An 18965-nucleotide genomic window follows, 5' to 3' on the forward strand; every position below is an offset into this window, starting at 1 on the left:
ATTAGTAGTGGGGTAATAATTATTATCATTATAGTAATAATAGTGATAATTTTCATTTATATAGCACTTAAAGGATTACAAAACCCTTTGCATATATTATCTCATTTGGTCCTATAAGGGCTTTGCTAATGTTACTCAAGATATTCTATACACGGTAGCTATCATCATCATTATCATCATCCCTCTGCTAGCTTTTAAGCTCTCTGAGAACAGAAATTATTGTTTCCATGTTCAAATCTCTAATCAAACAGGATGGCAAGAAGTATTCAAGGAGCTGCACCATATCTACTGCAGGCTTCATACGATTGATCAATTAATCAATAAGACTTTATTAAACACCTACTCTGTGCCACGCACTGAACTAAATGCTGAGGATAGAAAAAAAAAACTACTCTCAAGGAGCTTACAATCTAATGATGAAAAAACACACATATATATATATATTTATTGAATATATTTATTTATTTGTATATATACATGTGTGTTTGTGACATACATATATAAGAGAAAGTGACGTGAATTTGAAGGGATCAGTCAGTCAGACAACAATCATTTCTTGAGCTCCTACTAGGGATTGGAGTAAGTGATGGGTCCGTCAAGTAATTAGAATCAGTAAGTAGAGAGAGAGAAGCATCTGTTCCAGATAGGGAGAGATAGTAAATGTTCAGAGGAATGGGAGGGCAAATCTTTTGGTAGAGTCCTGAGCGTAGAATGAGGAAGACCTGCATTCAAGATTAATCACAGAAGCTTTGTGACTTTAGGCAAGTCATTTGATTTCTGCCTCAGTTTCCTCAACTGTACAATGGGTATAATAACAGCATCTGCCTCCTAGGGTTGTTGTGAGGATAAAGTGAGATAATATTTATAAAGCTCTTAGCACATAGTAGGTACCATACAAATGCTAGTTATCACTAACATTTTTACAATTATTATTGTAAATAATATTGTAAATTCTATGGCTATGCACAGAATGAAGAGGTACAACCATGACATAAAAATAGAAATAAAAGTTGGAGCAAGATTGTAGCTGTCCTTGAATGTCTGACTACAAGGGGCTCTTGTTTTATTCAGTGGGCAATGTGAAATCACTGTGAAAGATTTTTGGGCATCATGAAATATATTTTGGTGGGAGAATGAAGGATAGAGAAGAAAAGATAAAAAAGTCTGAAGAGAGCTGGATAAAGAAAAAGCCCCAAGAGGTCAGGCAGTAGGCAATTACTCTCATACAGGAAAGTAGTGATGAAAGCCTATATTAATGATAGGTTCTCGAAATGTAAAACTGGAAGAGATGTAGAGGTGAGAATCCAATCGTCTCTCACATTATAGAGGAAGAAAGGAAGATGCAGAGAGGAAAATAACTTATTTAAGCTTACAAAAGTAAATAGCTGAATGAGGATTCAAACACAACCCTCAACTTCCAAATCCAGCACTTTTCACTAGGTTGGTATTGACGAGGAGGAAAAAAGGGAGTGAATGTAAGGCACAATAACAATTGTTGCATTATGGTAGTGTCTTCAAAAGGAACATAAAAGTTAAGAAAGTTAATGAGGGCTGAAAGTGGGAATAAGGGAGGAGTCTGGAACTCAAAGTTTTAAAAACAAACGTAAAAAATGTTTTAAATGTAACTGGGAAAAGTAAAAATACTAAAGAAGCCAATTAAATAATCTAAGAAAATAAGGTTAAATGTCTATTGGGTACAAGTCATCTCATTTGTTTGAGCCTCAATTTCCTCATCTGTAAAAATGAGGTAGCGAGGTAGGTTTGATATTTAAAGTCAATCCTTGTAGTCTCAACATTCCATGATTCTGTTGTAACTGAAGATGAAATCAGTGGCAGAGATAGATAGATCTCTTGACTAGAGTTCCTTCAACTGCTGACATTTATTATTAAAATATTACTGTAATTTCTCCTTTAATGAAGGCACCACAATACTAGGTTTCTTGTTTCTTTGCTGGGAGGAGTTATAAAAAAAGCTGTAAAACTATTGAGTGGTTTATTTTTACTAGTTTGGCCATTTTCTTTCTGAATCTCGCTAAGAAACTCTGCCAGGGGCTCTTAACCTTTTTAATGTCATGGATTCCACTGGCAGTCTAGTGAAACCAACTATTGAAATGCAGTTATCAAAATATAAAAAATAAGTTCCTGGACCCCAGGTTAAGAACCCTTGATCTATGTCCATCTGTTCACAGCTGTCTAACCTCAGCCTGTAGGGTAGAGGACAACGGAGAATTGAGGGTAGCAGGTTAGAAATGGAAGAGAATAAAGTTGGCTCGCAACAAGGGGAATAGCTAATGAGTGTTTCCATGCAGTAATTATTACAGGACAGCCCACACCTACCACTTAAGAAGTGGAGAAAAATATTTTCAAATGTTCATATGGGCAGAAGAGAAATAGAGGATTATTGTAGCTTTGAGACCATCGCATACTGCAAGCAATTACCAGCCAACAAACTACAGATGTACACTGCATGAGCAGGTAAAAATGTGATTGGGGGTGTGATAAAAGCTCTTAGTTTATAATGCATTCATCCCAAGATACACTTGTCCATCTGCCACACATTTTGGTCCATCCTTCCCTCTCCCTAAAGCCTTATGAACCCCAAAGCAGGTGACCAACTCCATGTATCCCAAAGATCATTCATTGCACAGGGTACAAGTTTAAGCTAAAGAAAGCAAGGAGAGCCAACTGGGGAGTCCCAGTTCAGATGAGAGAATGCAGTGAATAATGTATCAGGCACAGAAATGGATGATAATGAGGGGCTTGCCTGGGCCAGTTTCATTGTTTAAAAAGCAGCAAGAGTGTTTCGCTGCAGGCAAGTGACAAGCTTGAAGTGGTGGCCATGAAGAGAGACACAGAGGCACACTCAGCCTCCAGGTTCGATAGGAGAATGCTAAAGAGCTGATCTGCACACTGAGCAGAGAAGCTGGGCAGCCCAGGAGAGTGTATTCTGAGAAAGACACTTTTTATTCAGACCTTCAAATTTGCTTTGATCCTGTAATATTCTGCTCCTATGACAATATCAGAGATGGCTCATTTTAAAATCCAGGATAACTTATACATAGCCTGTGCAGAATTGTTTCAGAAATCCTAATTTACAATTCATATCGATTAGAACCAAAAGGCATCCCTTTTTTCATAGAAAGGGACTTCTGGTTTAAGTCAAACTATATTGAAATAAATGCTAAAAAAATGAATCATCTAGGTTAAGTAGACATGGGAGAAGGGAAAGGGAGAAGGGAAGAGGAAGAAAGGAGAAGGTGGAGGAGGGAGGAAAGAGGAAATAAGATGGGTGGGTAAGGGAGGGAGAGGGAAAGGAAGAAAGGGGAGGAAAAAAAAGAAAGGGAAAATGTACCTCCGAGGTTCTACCTCTCCAGAATTAAAGAAAACAGAAAATCTGTAGTTTAATTTATCTTGTGTGTTTGTATAATGGTAGTTTGTGTTTACTGTAGTTTTCTTTGTAATTATATTCAAGTCTTCTGTGTGACTTATTTTCAGTCAATCAATGGAATTATAAAGGAGGTACAAAATCCAAAAATATAGAGATGGAGGTCAATAGTGTATCCCACCTTTCACATCGGTTGTACGCACCCTGAAGGAAGCTCCTGTCAATATCCTCTCAAAAATTCTATATTAATATCACACAAAAGGAAGAAAGATGCAACAAAAGGGAATAGAGTAATATCTAAAATAGAGAAGATCCTATCCAGAAAAAGAGTAGGTGGGCCTGAGAAGATATGACTGATCCCATAAACCCCTACTGAAAATTCATTCTTGTGACAACTTAAGAGTCAAACTTCAAAAAAAAAGTGAAGACAAATACCCTATGTTTATCACAAGAGGTAGAATGGTATGGACAGAGAACTAGGATTTAAAATCAGGAAAGTCTGGGTTCAGATGACATCCCTGAAGATGACTAGCTGTGTGGTTTAGAAAAAGTCATTTAACAAGTGCCTCCGGGATTTGTCTACTACTAGGTTAGTTTAAATCTAGCATTAATCCCTGAATGAGCATTGCCTCAGTCAATCTGAGACCCAAGAAAGACTTTAACTGTAAAAGACCAAGGCCTTCTGCTGCTTTTGGGGCCATTTCTTGTCATCCTGATCTATAATCTTGCCACAACTCATGTGACTCCAGAGAAAAGACTGAGGCTGGTGAGAGTCCAGTTCTCCCTCACTTAAAACCAATTCATTTGCAAGTCACAGCATCACCTTCCTGATTATCATGGTCAGCTTCAAGAAAGAAGGACAAACTACAATAGTTTAAGTCTACCTGAGGGAAATCACAGATTCTTGGTATATTCTTGTGACAATAATAGGTATACTTATATACTTATACACACACACACACACACACACACGCACACACGCACTCACACACACATATATATAAAAGGCCTTTATCTTCAGTGTTATATTGCTGAAAGAGCACTGGATTTGGAGCTAGATGACTTAATTTGAAGTTGGGCTGTGCTACTTAACAACTGTGTGACCTTAGGAAGAAAAGTCAATGATCACTTATATAATATATAACATAAAATAATAAAATATACTTAAAAATAAAAATAATATAATAAATAATAGAGTCTACTTGCTAAGTAATATACTAGGTGCTTTACAAACATTCTCATATTAATTAGTTTGATATTACATCTATTCTAAAGTCCTTTAGATTCTGATGCCTATTATCTGATGCTCACAATAACGTGGTCAACATGAAGCCTAATCAACTCTATTTTTAAAGATTTTTGTTGACTGATCATTCAATTGATCACCTCAACCTTGTTTTCTTTATCTGTGTGAAAGGCATTGGACTCAATGACCTGAAAGTGCTCAAGTTTTAAAACTTCAACAATATATTATTCAAAGTGAATGCAATGGATCTCTTAAAAAGACAAAAGAACAAACCAAGAAATGTGATATCCTTTATAAAGAATCGACAATTTAAAGTGGCCTTGGCTACTTCATAGATAAGGAAAGTGAGTTCATCACCAAAGTTGGTAGACAGCTCAAGAGCACAAGTCATAAACCATAGCTGCCCCCAGAAGTATAATCTAAAGTATTATTATAGCCTCAAGTATGCTACCAATAATGTGTGGTCATACTTATGGAAATAAATTGGTCTTTCCCTTATATCCCTTATTGAGTCAATCAGGAAAAAATGCCTTTGTTAGAATGTCTGTCTGCCTTGATAAAGATTGTAAAAGAATTCTTTGTTGCTCTTTGGAGTACTGAATCTTTTACATCTCTCTCAAAATCACATCAAGAACCAATTATTAAATAGTTACTATTTTCCTGACACTGTACTAAGCATTGGGAATACATATACAAGTAAAAGGAAAGATACTCCCTATATCAGAAAGCTTATATTCTAATGGAGAGGGTAAAAAAAAAGCCACATAAAATAAGCTGAAATGGGGCTGGTGAGATCAGGTAGTTGTAAGGGCATATTAGAGAAACTGCAGTATCAAGATTGATTCTCTGGAATGAAAGCAAAGCTGGCTTGGGTGCTTTCTTGAAAACAGTGGTTCTGCTGGAAACTGAGTGGATGCCCATCAACTGGGGAATGGCTGCATAAGTTAGGGTATATGAATGTTATGGAATATTATTGTTCCATAAAAAAGGATCAGCAGGATGCTCAGAGAGGCCTGGAGAGACCTACATGAACTGTGAAGTGAAGTGAGCAGAACTAAGAGAACATTGTACACAGCAACAACAAAACTGTGGGATGATCAATTCTAATGGATGTGGCTTTTTTCAACCATGAGATGATTCAGGCCAATTCCAATAGATTTGTGATGGAGATTTGCATCCAGAGAGAGAGCTGTGGGGATTGAATGTGGATCACAGCAGAATATTTTCATTTTTTTGGTGTTTGCTGATCTGACTTTTCTTGTGCAGTCTGATAAATGTGGGAATATGTATAGAAGAACCGCACATATTTAACATATATATTGGATTACTTGCTCTATAGGGGAAAGATGGAGAGAAGGGAGGGAGAAAAATTGGGGACAAATTTTGCAAGGTTTGTTGAAAACTATCTTTGCATAGTTTTCAAAATACAAATACAAAAAAATTCAAAAAAATTTTCAAATTTTGAAAATAAAAGGTTCTGGGAAGAACCAGACAATCATAGGAATGGGTCAAATGGATGGAATGTACTCCTAGTGTGAAAAAGCCAGACTGAGGAGGCTGCTTGACTTGGTGGAAGAATTCTGGAAAGTTTGGAGTGAACCCCAGAGAGTAACATAACCCTATTTGCCAAGGAGGACATGGTTTTCTGGATACTCAACCATGATTTGGGTATCATACACACATCATACAACACTTCAGAGGTGAAAACTGAGAGGGAATTGTTACGAAATTACTTTAACAGTGGTCACTTCCAATTTTCCTATAATTTTATGTTAATGCCAGGATTTGCGTCTCCAACAATGTTGTTATTGCTAGAAATAATTGGCAATGCTGCCTTATGAGAACTTGGTATTCTTGGATGTAAATGACTTCCAAGGGATACCGAACCAACATAATTTATATTTTCGCAATTTAGCCATTCGTATCAAACAGCACAGTACAAAATGACAAACGAATCCTATCAAGTTGTGAAGGATGTGTTATTATGAAAATGCATTGTCCCTAATTGGTATGAGTCATTGATAGGAGGTTGTATGTGGTAATTAGCTCAGGTCACAGAACATCAATATTAAAAATCTGATTTGTGAAAAGTCTAGAGAAAGACAGCAATGATTGTTCAAAGGAGGAAACTTTCTGCTAATTGCTGCAAAAATAATTTACCTTCCCCTTTCAAATACAACACTGATGCCTTAACTGCAGCACCTGATAATTTACAGGGAGATGTTAATTTGTCAGCTGTTAATAGTACTGCACCATGTATTAGACCATTTCCCCAAGACATTGTTGTATTAAGCATTATACAAATGTGTAATTTATCACAATTTCCAGCTCATAAACATGAAAATGAGTAACACTGCCTCTTTGCTACTTCTCTCAACATTCCTAGCTTATTTGAGAAAAGAAAAAAAAAAGTTGACCATGGTATTATTTCAGAAGCATTTAGAGCCTTAATCTTCCTTTCCACCTGTGTTTTGAAGAACTGATTCTGGAAATTTATATCTGCTGCTTATCATTTAAAAGTTTTCCTTTTTTCCTTTTGTTACCCTCTTTATGACAACATCCTGAAAATAATCACAGTCTTAGTCTAATCCCATTGGGACTAGGATAGCATTCTTAAAAGTATATTTTAAATCCCTCTATTTTGAGGGAGACAAAGTATCTCTTCCCTTCTGTCCCTGGACCCTACTTCTACTAGCTTCAAAACATTTCATCACCTGTTATAGGAACTGTTCAGAGCAATTCAACAATAATTTTCCTAAATGACTGTGAGACCTCATTTGGATTTTTAATAAACAGTCACATTCTAATGAGGTCTTCATAAAACTGACTAAATATGTTTAGAAATCATTAGCTTAAATTACCAGTGCAAACGCCTCCTTTGGGAGTCCTGCAGATTTGGTTATAAGACTTCTGGCAGATGGATTAGTATAACAACACAACAGAATTTCTGACTCTCCTCCCAAACAGCACAAATGTGAGTGGCTGGGTAACAGGCTACAGGATAAAAGCTAAATGTCCCTCCGGTGAGTTCATTAAAGAGGGAAAACAATCACAACACATTCCGGTGCCATTTAAATGCCAGGTGTGCTGTAGTCTGCAGGTGCCAGGGAAACTGACAAGGGTCCCTTACTGGAATGTGGGCTTAAAGGGGATGCGTGGTTTTGACAAGAAAGCTTTAGATAATGACAGATACTGGCAGATGTACTGGGGAACCCTGCAGGAGGGGAATGCTAGGACTGTGTCATTCTGCACCAGGTGCCAGCATCAGGGAAGGTCTCACTGTGGCTCCTCCACCTGCAATTAAAGCCTCCTAATGCCTAGTGCTTCAGGGCAAGGGAGAGAGAGAGAGGGAGAGGAGGGAAAAAAGAACAAGTTGCTAGAACAGATTTAATGAATATCCGGAAAGCCTGTGTAAACAAAAACACCACGTCCCTCATGTCTAATTCATGAAGGACACACATTGTGCCATAGACGAGAAGGTAGCTCCTGCCCTTTAAAACTAAAATATTGTTAATTTTCTTTTTTGTTTTTGCTGTTTTTAATTTTGGGGATTGTTTTTAAACATACAGAACCCATGAGTCATCTCTAAACAAATTGGTAAACCTAACAATAGGAATAGGGAGGTAAAATTTGTTTTTGCCCTCAGGTGACATGACCTCTTGTCAAAACTCTTAAAAAGCATCTGAATTTTCAAGGGCATGTGCCTGAAACTCATTATTAATTAAAGCATCTGGATCTCTGGGTAAGCACAATCTGAGATACCACTGGGAACAAGGCTTGAGTAGTCTCTAAACCTAGCCATGTTCCCAGAGCCCTAGAAATTGGTGAGACATTTGGAAAGGCTGACTTCTTAATGGTTCACTAGATTTGAAATTATTGAGTTATTTTAAGCTCATGGATTTAAATGTATTTGTAGACCAGAAGTTTTTTTTTTGTTTTTTTTTTCTTTTCCCCACAGATGCTTCTCACTGCATATCTGGAGTTTCCATGGTTATTTGAAATAAAAAGTAGTTTACACCATAAAAATCAAGAAAGAGCCACCAGTGGGACAATATCCAAGGGTCCAATGGAAAGAACACACAGTGGAGATTTTTCTGTTTGTAGGTCAAATTGCTCACCATGAACTTGGCACCCTGCAAAATGACATGTATAAAAAATAGGCAGTTAATTTTGGGTTATCTTTGTGTTTATTTCACAAGTCTTCTTTGACATTTCAGCTAAGTATTATACTTGTCTTTTATTTGAGCAAAAGTATTTTTTATCATAAAAATGGAATATAGCTTGTGCTTTCAGTGATGAAGTGTGGTATCTAGTGTATCAAGGCTAAACTGACAGTCCATTCAGCAGCAATTACCAATGTGCCGCAGTGTACAACAACTCAAAAAGCAAAAATCTAATGGTTTTTCCAATGAAGAAATATTAGTACAAAATCACTTAAAACTGAAAGAGAAATGGAGATCATTCAGTAATGGGATCTTAGGTTTTTGTGGGACACAGATCCCTTTGGCAGCCTATGGATGGACCTTTTTCCAAAATAATACTTTTAAATGTATAAAATTAGGGATATAGAATTACCATGGAAATGAATTACAATAAAATACAGCCATAAAAATATTTTTTAAAAACCAAGTTCACAGTTCACAAGTTCCAGGTAATGAACTCTTGATTCTAGTTCAACTTTTTCTTTGAACAGATGAAGAAACAGACATAAAAAGAGTAACTTGTTCAAAGACATGAAAGAAAAGGGAGAAAAACCAAGAATGAACTCATTTCCTCTGACTTTGAACCCAGTCTTTTTTTCCATTATGTTATACTATTTCTCCTACCTTTATAAAGGGATACTTCAGAATTCTTTTAAATAGTAAGCTCCTATAAGTAGTTAATTTAATATAAAATTTGATGTTCATCTGATCAGAAATAAAATTCTTAAAATCTATGTATATGTACTGAACACATATGAGTTAATTTCATATGACAGGCAGTATAATATAGTGTTAAGAGTCCTGGATTAGGCTTGGATTTGAACTTCAGCTTGGCTTCTATTACTATATGATATGGAGTAAGTCATTTAATTGCTCTGTGCCTCAGTTTCTTCATTTGCAAAACGAAGGGACAGGACATGATAAGCTCTAAGATCCTTTCTAGTCCTACTATGTGATAAAGGAAGAGGTTAACAGTAAAATTTGCCAATGCAATTTAGTTTTATTATCTAGCTTTATTTATAACAAAATTAACACATGATAATCATTGATACCAAGAAGAAAGTATTCTCAATAGTTACTGCAACAAACGTTCTTATTCAGTTGTTCAATTATTCAGTTGTTAAGTTATGTCCAATTCCTTGTGACCCCGTGGATAATCTATGAAGTTTTCTTGGCAGGGATATTGGAATGATTTGCTATTCTTTATTAAGGCAAATAAAGGTAAGTGATGTGTCCAGGGACACACAGCTAATAAGTTTTAAGACTGGATATGATCCCAGGCCCAGCACCTCATCCACTGAGGCACCTCACTGCTGCTTTATAGCAAACTAGTCAATTTTTTTAAAAAAATCACATAGGTGAATATATTAACTTAATGTGAACTTAACCTATTAGTGAAATTTAATGTTATATTTGTTTATACCTTTCAGATGGCAAAAATTTCTGCTTAATACATTTATTATGCTTAATCCCAGTCATCTTTGTGGAAATGGATGGTAAATTTTTTTCCTTGACATGTCAGGACCAAGTACTTTGATTCCTTAGGAATTATTTAAAACGGTTTCTGAAGAGCAGTAAGGTCACATCCTGACATAAATGACCCAGTTTAGCTTTTAGAGACCTCAGTGGAAAGAGAGAGAATGGGGGGGCATCGAGGTGGTACAATGGGTAGAGCACCAGCCCTGAAGTCAGGAGAACCTGAGTTCAAATCCAATCTCTCAAACACTTAACACTTCCTGCCTGTGTGACACTGGGCAAGTAACTTAACCCCAATTGCCTGGGAGGGAGGGCAAGAAGAGAAAGAGGGGGAGAGAGAGAGGGGGGGGGAGAAACAGAGAGAGAGAGAGAGAGAGAGAGAGAGAGAGAGAGAGAGAGAGAGAGAGAGAGAGAGAGAGAGAGAGAGAGAGAGAGAGAGAGAGAGAGAGAGAGAGAGAGAGAGAGAGAGAGAGAGAGAGAAAGAGAGAGAGAGAGACTCAGAGACAGAGAGAGAGAGAGAGAGACAGACTCAGAGACAGAGAGAGGAAGAGAGAGAGAGAGACAGACAGACAGAGAGAGATAGGAGGGGGGGATGTTTTGGTTTTCTTTGCTAATCTTGCATTTCTTTGCTGAAATTCATGTTCTCAATATGTGCGTGGTTCTGAATTTTAAGATCACTGTTCACTTGGCTGTTTCCTTAGCCTGACCTATAGCCCTTTAAAAGTGACAATGCGTAAAAAATATTCTTTCTGTGACATCTGTTTTTAAGGGAAAAATACTCAGCACCTGTCTCTGAGAAATTAAAAACATAAATCAAAACCCCTTTAACTCCCATATAAATCCATGACCTTCTTTCTGGCATAGTAGTTGCTAATAAGAACCAACTCTCAGCAGGTATATATTTCTATGGTCATCAATGACTTTGGTGTTGAGATGGGGAAAAACAAAAGTAGCTTTTTGTAATTGATGGTATATTTAAAACATTCTTAAATTCACCCTTAGAAAATCTCAAGCTATTGACACACTTGCTATAAGAGAACCTATGTTCACTATTATATTCTGACTTCTCTCCTTTTCTTAAACAAAAATTGGAATTAACTGACTGTCCATCCATAGCTATACTTCCAACTCTATGAAAATAACAAGATTCTTCTTATCATGGGCTTTTTATGTCCTTATATTATAGGTATAAAATAATAACAACACTATATTGATTTTTAGTTCCTCTCAGGTTGGTGGTGTTTGTCCTTTGCTCTCAAAGAGGACCATGGCATTAGGGAGGTGATGCTATGACATGCAAATGAACTGGATTGAAGTGAGAAAGGACAGGGCAAGGTCACCTCAACCTAGTCTGCTTGACTCATATGGTTTCCTCTCTTCTTGAAAGAGCGACTCTTATACTTTCAAAATGGTATGTTTCTCCTCTTCCTCCTCCTTTTTCCCTTTTCTTCTTCTTTTTCTTCTTCTACTTCCCTTTCTTCTCTTTCTTTCTCCTCTTCATTCTCTTTCTCTTCCTTTTGTTTTTCTCCCCCTGCCCTTTTTCTTCTTCACCTTCTCCTCCTCCCTTGTCAAAGATTGCATATCTAGCTAAATGTTACCTAATTCTATTGTGAGATTAAAACTGATTTTGAAGCAAGGAAGAATATACATCTTGACAAGGTCAGACAGGGATTCTCAAGTCTTAAGACAAAATGTCTTTTTTTGTTCATTCTCCCAATAATAATTTCTTTTCCAGCAGGAAGGAGATGAAATAGGAAGAGCAATGAATAGAATGCTGGGCCTGCAGTCAGGAAGATCTGAGTTCAAATAGAGCTTCAGACACTAACTAGTTGTATAACTCAGGGCAAATCCCTTAACTTTTGTCTGTCTCAATTTCATCTTCTGTAAAATGGGGATAAAAAGTACCTACATCCCAGAATTCTTATAAAGATAAAATATAATAATATTTGTAAAGTACTTTGCAAACCACAAAGCCACATATAAATGTTACTAATTACTATTACTCAGTGCCTTGAGTAATAGGATTTAGAGGTGGAGATTAGATATAATCTCTCATAACTCTCCCTTTTCAGATGAGGAATTTAGGTCCAGAGAAAAACTTATCCAAGGTCACACAAGAATTATAGAGTCAGAATTATAAACTGTGCATTTGGTATTTTAGTATAGTGTACTTAACCATTAACCACAGTAAAATAACATTTTTATTCATTTTATTTAACAAAAATGTAACTTAAAATGCAGAGTAAAAGTAAAAGTAAAAGTACTGGATTTGGATCATTTTGAATGTAAATTCTGTTATTTCATACCAAACTCCTTTCTAGCTCTCTCAATTCTTTCTAATTAACATTGAAGAGATTTTTTTGACTAAATTCTTCTTTTTCATTGTTGTTGTTAACCTTACTGCTTTCCAGGGAAGTGTCAAAGTTGATTCTTAACAGGGATTTTGCTTAAAGGGGACAGACTATTTCTTTTTTTATTCTTTTCTTTTGAACATTTAAACATATTTTGAACAAAAGAACAGTACAAATTTTAGCTACTGACCTTTACATCCTGGGAGTTGTCAGGTCAGAACATATGACCCTCTTTTTGGAATAATTGCTCCTCTTTCTAAATAAATCTTTTATATATATTGTAATGGCATCTATCTCCAACACTTGTTGTGAAGATCAAATGTGATATTTGTAAAAGCACTTAGCACAGTGTCTGGCACATAGAAGACTTTATATAAGTACTATTATTACCATTATTTTTATTATTGTCGTTATTTAAAATTCTTTACAACCTGACTAACCTTCCTTTCTACTCTATACTACCCCTTTGTAAGAAGTTCTAATATCTACTTAAACTGGTCTTTTTGCTATTCATCAAATATAAAACTGGATTTGCCATCTTCATGCCTGGGAACAGAGAGTCCCCCTACTGGGAATTCTTTTCCTCTTCTAGTCTGTCTGCTTCTTAGAAGTACCCGTTTCCTCCTAAGTTCAGCTCAACAGCCACCTTCTTTATGAAACCTTTCTTAGCAATTGCTAATTCTGCCTTCTTCAAATTATCTTTTGTATATATTTTATATAGTTATTTTATATACATTTACATGGGTATGTATTGTCTTTCCTCATAGAATATTAGTTTTTTGAAGGCAGAAACTGTTTCATTATCTCAAGAGCTTAGCATAGCATCTGACATATTATAAATAATTATTACATGCTTTCTGATTAATTGGTAATCATGGATGAAACAGAGAAGGAAGAAAGTGGTGTCTGAGCTTGGACTTGAAATAGGAGGAAAGTTTCCTTTCCTCAGTTCTAGGGACTATAAATGAGGTTGGATACTCATAAATGATGTGGGGTAGATAGGAAATCTTTTCCTCCTACTGGAAATAACAAATGCAAATACAGAGAGATAGAACAAGTTTAGGACACATTTAAGCAGTCTGGCAGAATATGTAAATAAACAATGTTTTCCTCTTAATGCTAAGCACAAAAATGGACTTCTGGTTCCTTTTTCCAGTGGCTAGATCAATGGCTGATATCATGATGAAATAATATATTACCACTTATGGTGGTTTTTCCCTAATTCCTTTCCCTTAATTAAATAGATATGTTCCATTCAGTGGATTCTAAACAAAAGCATTGGTGGTCTCACAAAATTTACCATCTCACTTTTTGTTTGGAAGTACAAGATCACACAGTTTACAGTGACCACTCAAGGTTTCCTGGATAAACAAAACCAGTGATCATACACTCACACACACAGCATTACAATTTCCCTCACCAAGGCAGAATCCTGGAAAGTCCCTCAACCTCATTTATAGTCCCTAGAACTGAGGTATGGAGAAATGGTCAAAATATTTGCCCGAGTAAGTAAAAGTTTTGGTTGTCTCCCCATACTGTTTCCAACTTACAAGTCCTAGTTCTTAGAATTGGAAAATTCTCCATTACATTCCTAATGTGGTACACCCTCAGGTCTGATACTTAACAATAAACATCTATACTGTACTTAGAGGTGATTTTGTATGCCCAACGTCAGCCAGGCTTTTATATCTTGCATAGTTCTCTTGTCTGTTGCCATCGCAACAAAGGCAAGCAAGCTGTGTTTAAAGATAATTTATAGCCCAATGCAGCAGCTGGAGGAGGAGTTGTAATAGTTTGTATTTTAAGGAGTACATGTGGTACTGTAAATACTTGGCTTATTTATTACTTGATAATCCAAACTAAGTACCTGGAAAAGCATTTGGTTATTTCCTTTGGTACAAATCCAACTTACCCTCCCCACTTCCACAAGGTTGGTCACCATGATTATGCTGGCTGTGTTTTCATGCCATACCATTCTCCAGAAATCATATATTGTTTCTTGCATTGGTCCTGTAAGAAAATAGGAAAGAAAAGTTATTTAAATATAAATTTGTGATATTGAGGACTTATTTTTGGAGAGAGATCTATAAATATATGTTATATATCTAAATGCACTTATTTCTTTCATTAGAATAAATAGTATTTTAGAATTCCTAAGCAGTAATTTACAACCTTTTCAAGTATGAAGAAGACATCCTTTATGTCATCAAAAATATTCAAGGATTCTTATATGTTAAGTAGTTGCACTATTAGTCATCCAAGGGCTGACAAAGTACATCACAACAAAAAGCTTCTATGAATTCAGTCATGCTTTTAAATGAGTTTATATTTTATTAATCATGACACTTATATACATTTGAAAACTGGTGATGCAGTTTGATTTGGGCATTTCCCAACAGGAGGAAGGGGAATATTATATCAAGAACAACAATTAATAATAATGACTAATGATAATTATGTGTGACAAAGTTTGTAAAGTACATTGCATATTACATCCTATTTAAAGTTATACAAAATTGTTAGCAGTTGTTTTTGCCCTTAGCATAAAAGACTACAAGTTAAGTAAACATGTAATTATTAAGCATCTACTGTATGCTGGCACTGTGCCAAGAATTAGAGATACAAAAAAGGCAAAGACAAACCCTGTTCTCAAGGAATTCACAATCTAAAGTGCTGGGAGTGGGGATGGAGATGACAAACTCCATCCATAAATAAGAAAGAACTAGGGTAAATTGGAAATAATCTCACAGTGCTCACAAGCACTAAGATTTAGGATAACTGAGAAAAGCATCCTGCAAAAGATAGGACTTTAGTAGACCTTGAAGGAAGATGAAACTTGAATTAAAAACTAGTAGGAGGAGATGAGGAAGGAGACAATTGAATGCATGGAAGCCACCAGAGAAATGTCTATAATTGAGATTTCTACTTTGCACCTGCTGTCCTGCCTGGTTTCAACTGCAGGAAATAAGATTCCCATCCTAGATTTAGCTTATCATTTCTAAACTCCTCACCATGCTGCTAACTCAGTCTTTGACTATGTCAGCCTTCTTTTTCTTCTGTTTGGAGGGCTGGTACCTTCCTTTGTAGAGGACGGATGCTGGTACTGATGGGGTGAACCCTGAAACTGTCCTCCTTGACTTTTGGGGTGGGCTCTCGAGCTCTCCTCTGACAGAGACCACTCCCTACTTAGCTCGAACTAAAGTGGTCTCATTCAGCTGGAGATCTGGACCTGATATAACTTAAGGGGTCTCATTCAGCTGGAAATCTAGGCCTGGGGATAGTGATAACATTGAAGGAATCTCATTCAATAGACACCCCAGTCTCAGTTTCCTATAAAAGACCATTTTAAACTCAAATCTTTGCAGAAGTAGGATTATGCTTTGCTAAGAGACCTCTCCTCTTGGCACAGTTGCCTACCAGGATTCCTGCCCACTGTGAAGAGACCTTCTTTTCAGTGATACTCTTTTGTTATTTCTCTTCCAGAATCTTGTCACTAAGAAGTGTGCCTTCCTAGCAAAGCTAGCTTCTCAGCCAACAATAAACTTCCCCTTTGCTGGTCAAACTTTTTAGGTTCTTGAATTCTCTTCATGTTGTTTCTTGCAACACCAGAGGGGCGTTCCCACAACTCTCTGCACTGTCACTATCCACATCAGTATCACTCCATATTGTACCTGATGCTCTGCTTGGTTTTAACACCTTGGCTTAAAAGGATCAAATTCTCCCACTGCATCCAGGGCTATCTCCAGTCATCCTAATCTATATCTGGCCACTGGACCCACATGGCTCTGAAGGGGAAAGTGAGACTTTGCACAGCCTTCTCTCTCCCTTTAGTCCAATTTATTTGCATAAGGTGGAATCACCTGCTGAATGTCATGGTCCTTTTTGAAAACAAAGGACAAAAAATCCCCAATAAATTCACAGAACTAATTTTTCCCTGGTTTCCTGATCCTCCCTCCTCTACTTTTTTCTTGCTATCTTTCTCTTCAAGAAAAGGGCTTGTCTTTTTATTGTATTCCCTAGCTGGCACTCTGTAAATGTTTACTGGCTATATTGGATTGGACTGGATTGAACCCTAATTGCATCCGTGATATTTTAGAAGCAGCTTGCTTCTGAGCAGGGATGATTGCCTATATTAAAGCACTTGCTTAATGTTTCAGAATCAGAAACAATATTAATATTCTGGATGGCAATAGGTTGATCAGCGGGCTATACCTTAAAATCCAGCATCAGGCTGGTTGAACTACATAGGTGATACATGTATGGTTACATAATTTATGCATGCTATATGCTAGATACTATATACATATATATTTATAGACCATGTATTATAATAGCTATACATACTATATATGCATGGATGCATGTATATTGTATGTTTGATTATCTGCATATTTATATTATATATTCACAAATGGTTTGAAATAGCTACATGGTTTTAGAATATCTATCCAAAGAACATTTTTCTCTAAAGTATCATCTTCAGAAATTTCAAATTTCTCATTCATGGTCCTATTTTCTCATGTTATCAACATTATGCTGTTGATTTAAAAAAGTCTTCTTAAACTAGTACTATAAAATAAGCTTATTTTTTCATCAAGCTATTTAATTTCTACAATACTCAAGAATGAACTTATCTTTAAAAAAATGCATGACCCTACCTATGGGCTAATAATTGTCAGATATTCTAGGGAAATTGTATATAAACTGAAATGTGCCTATATTGAGACATTTTCTTATTTTGCAATTTTTTCTTATTCTGTTCCACCTGGAAAATTAACCTAATTCATAATTTCTTCTTTCTGTAGTGAGGAAGTAGTTATAATTTTGAACTGAACTGCTATACTCCATTTATGAAACACAATCACATATAAGCACAGATTCAGAACTGGATGGGGTCTTAGTTCACAGATATCAAAAAAATGCTGCAAAACTCCTCTAAGTGTAGCCTGAACAACATTAAAATATAATTAGGAAATATTTAACAAAATAATTAAAAATAATGAAATAATATTAATTTTTTTTTTACCCACAGATATCCATCCCTCTACTGATTTATTGACCCCCATTTCTATTTGACTTTGACATCATTGATCTAGCACAATTCTCTCATTTGATTCAATTAAAAAGTTGAGGCTAAAATGAAAGTGATTTCCCCCAAGGTTAGATAAGTAGCAAAACCGAGGGTCTTTGACTTAAAATCCAAAACCTTTCCAACTCTACTGTATTGCCTTATACAGATAGGCTTTCAAACATAATTAATTCCATTTTCCATATGAGGAAACTACAGTACAGACAGAGAAGCTATCCAAGGTCATATAACTAGAGAACATTAGAGTTAGGCTCTGGAAGCAGTTCCAACTTCTGTGCTTTCTCCACTCCAACACATTCTCTCAAAAAATACTGTCAAGATGCCGATATTTTAAAAAGAATCAAAAGTTCAAAGCATTTCCCTCACATGTACACTATTTGAGAATGATGGTAATCTACCATGAAATGAGTAAGAATATTATTATTTTCATTTTTAATTCTGAAAGATCATATAAATGGTCAATGGCCAGCTTGGAATCAGAAAGAGATTCTCAGAAATAGTAACACATCGAGAAGTTCCTTAAACCAGGCTCTCTGAAACTGGTAAACATTTAATTAATTCCCATTGGTTCCTTTTCTGTCTTCTCTTATTTTTCTTGTTGTTACTACCATTTTCCCAGTCACCCCAAAGGCACATCAATGAGTGCTAAAGAAATTGCTGATCTTATTCACCACCTGCCCTTTCCTCTCTTTCTGGTCTTTTCATGAACTCTGGGGTGCAGCTATGTTGACTTCCTAGCTATTCTCCAAGTTCTCATCTTCCTTGTCTTTATAAGCCTGGAATATCTTGTCTCTTCACCTATATTAGTTATGATTCTTATCTTGCTTTAAATGTGCTCAAGAACCACTTCTTCCAGAAGATTTTTCTTGGTTATTGAGGAGTTAATGCTTTCCCTCCCAAATCTATCTTCTATCAGATCTATATTGACTTTGTATAGGCCAATATGTAGTCTCCCTCATTTGACTATATGCTCCTTGAAGGCAGATGCTGAGTTTTTGTTCTTTTTTTAAATTTTTATTTGTTTCCCTAGAGGCTAAGGAAGTGCTTAGCAGTTGACTAATTTAGGGACGTTGTATGCTTTTTTCCCTTTATATTGATTTATAACCATAAATTTAGACCTGGAAGTACTTTTAGAGGACATATAGTTCAACCTCCATATTTTTCTGATCTACAAAGTGAGTCAGGAAAGATTAAACTATTTACATAAGGTCAAACA

The 18965-nt window shown here is 36.1% G+C and overlaps 1 protein-coding gene across 6 annotated transcripts in view; it reads right to left on the minus strand.

Moving 5' to 3' along the window:
* PTPRM (protein tyrosine phosphatase receptor type M) overlaps positions 1 to 18965 on the minus strand; it is a 938548-nt gene that overhangs the window by 53452 nt on the left and 866131 nt on the right. For all 6 annotated transcript variants that reach the window (XM_074275249.1, XM_074275231.1, XM_074275235.1 and 3 more), the window contains one exon: positions 14573 to 14670. In XM_074275249.1, the coding sequence (XP_074131350.1) occupies positions 14573 to 14670 (98 nt within the window). The remainder of the gene's footprint in view (positions 1 to 14572; positions 14671 to 18965) is intronic.

The sequence above is a fragment of the Sminthopsis crassicaudata genome, chromosome 1, assembly GCF_048593235.1.
Source record: "Sminthopsis crassicaudata isolate SCR6 chromosome 1, ASM4859323v1, whole genome shotgun sequence".
NCBI classification, from domain to species: domain Eukaryota; kingdom Metazoa; phylum Chordata; class Mammalia; order Dasyuromorphia; family Dasyuridae; genus Sminthopsis; species Sminthopsis crassicaudata.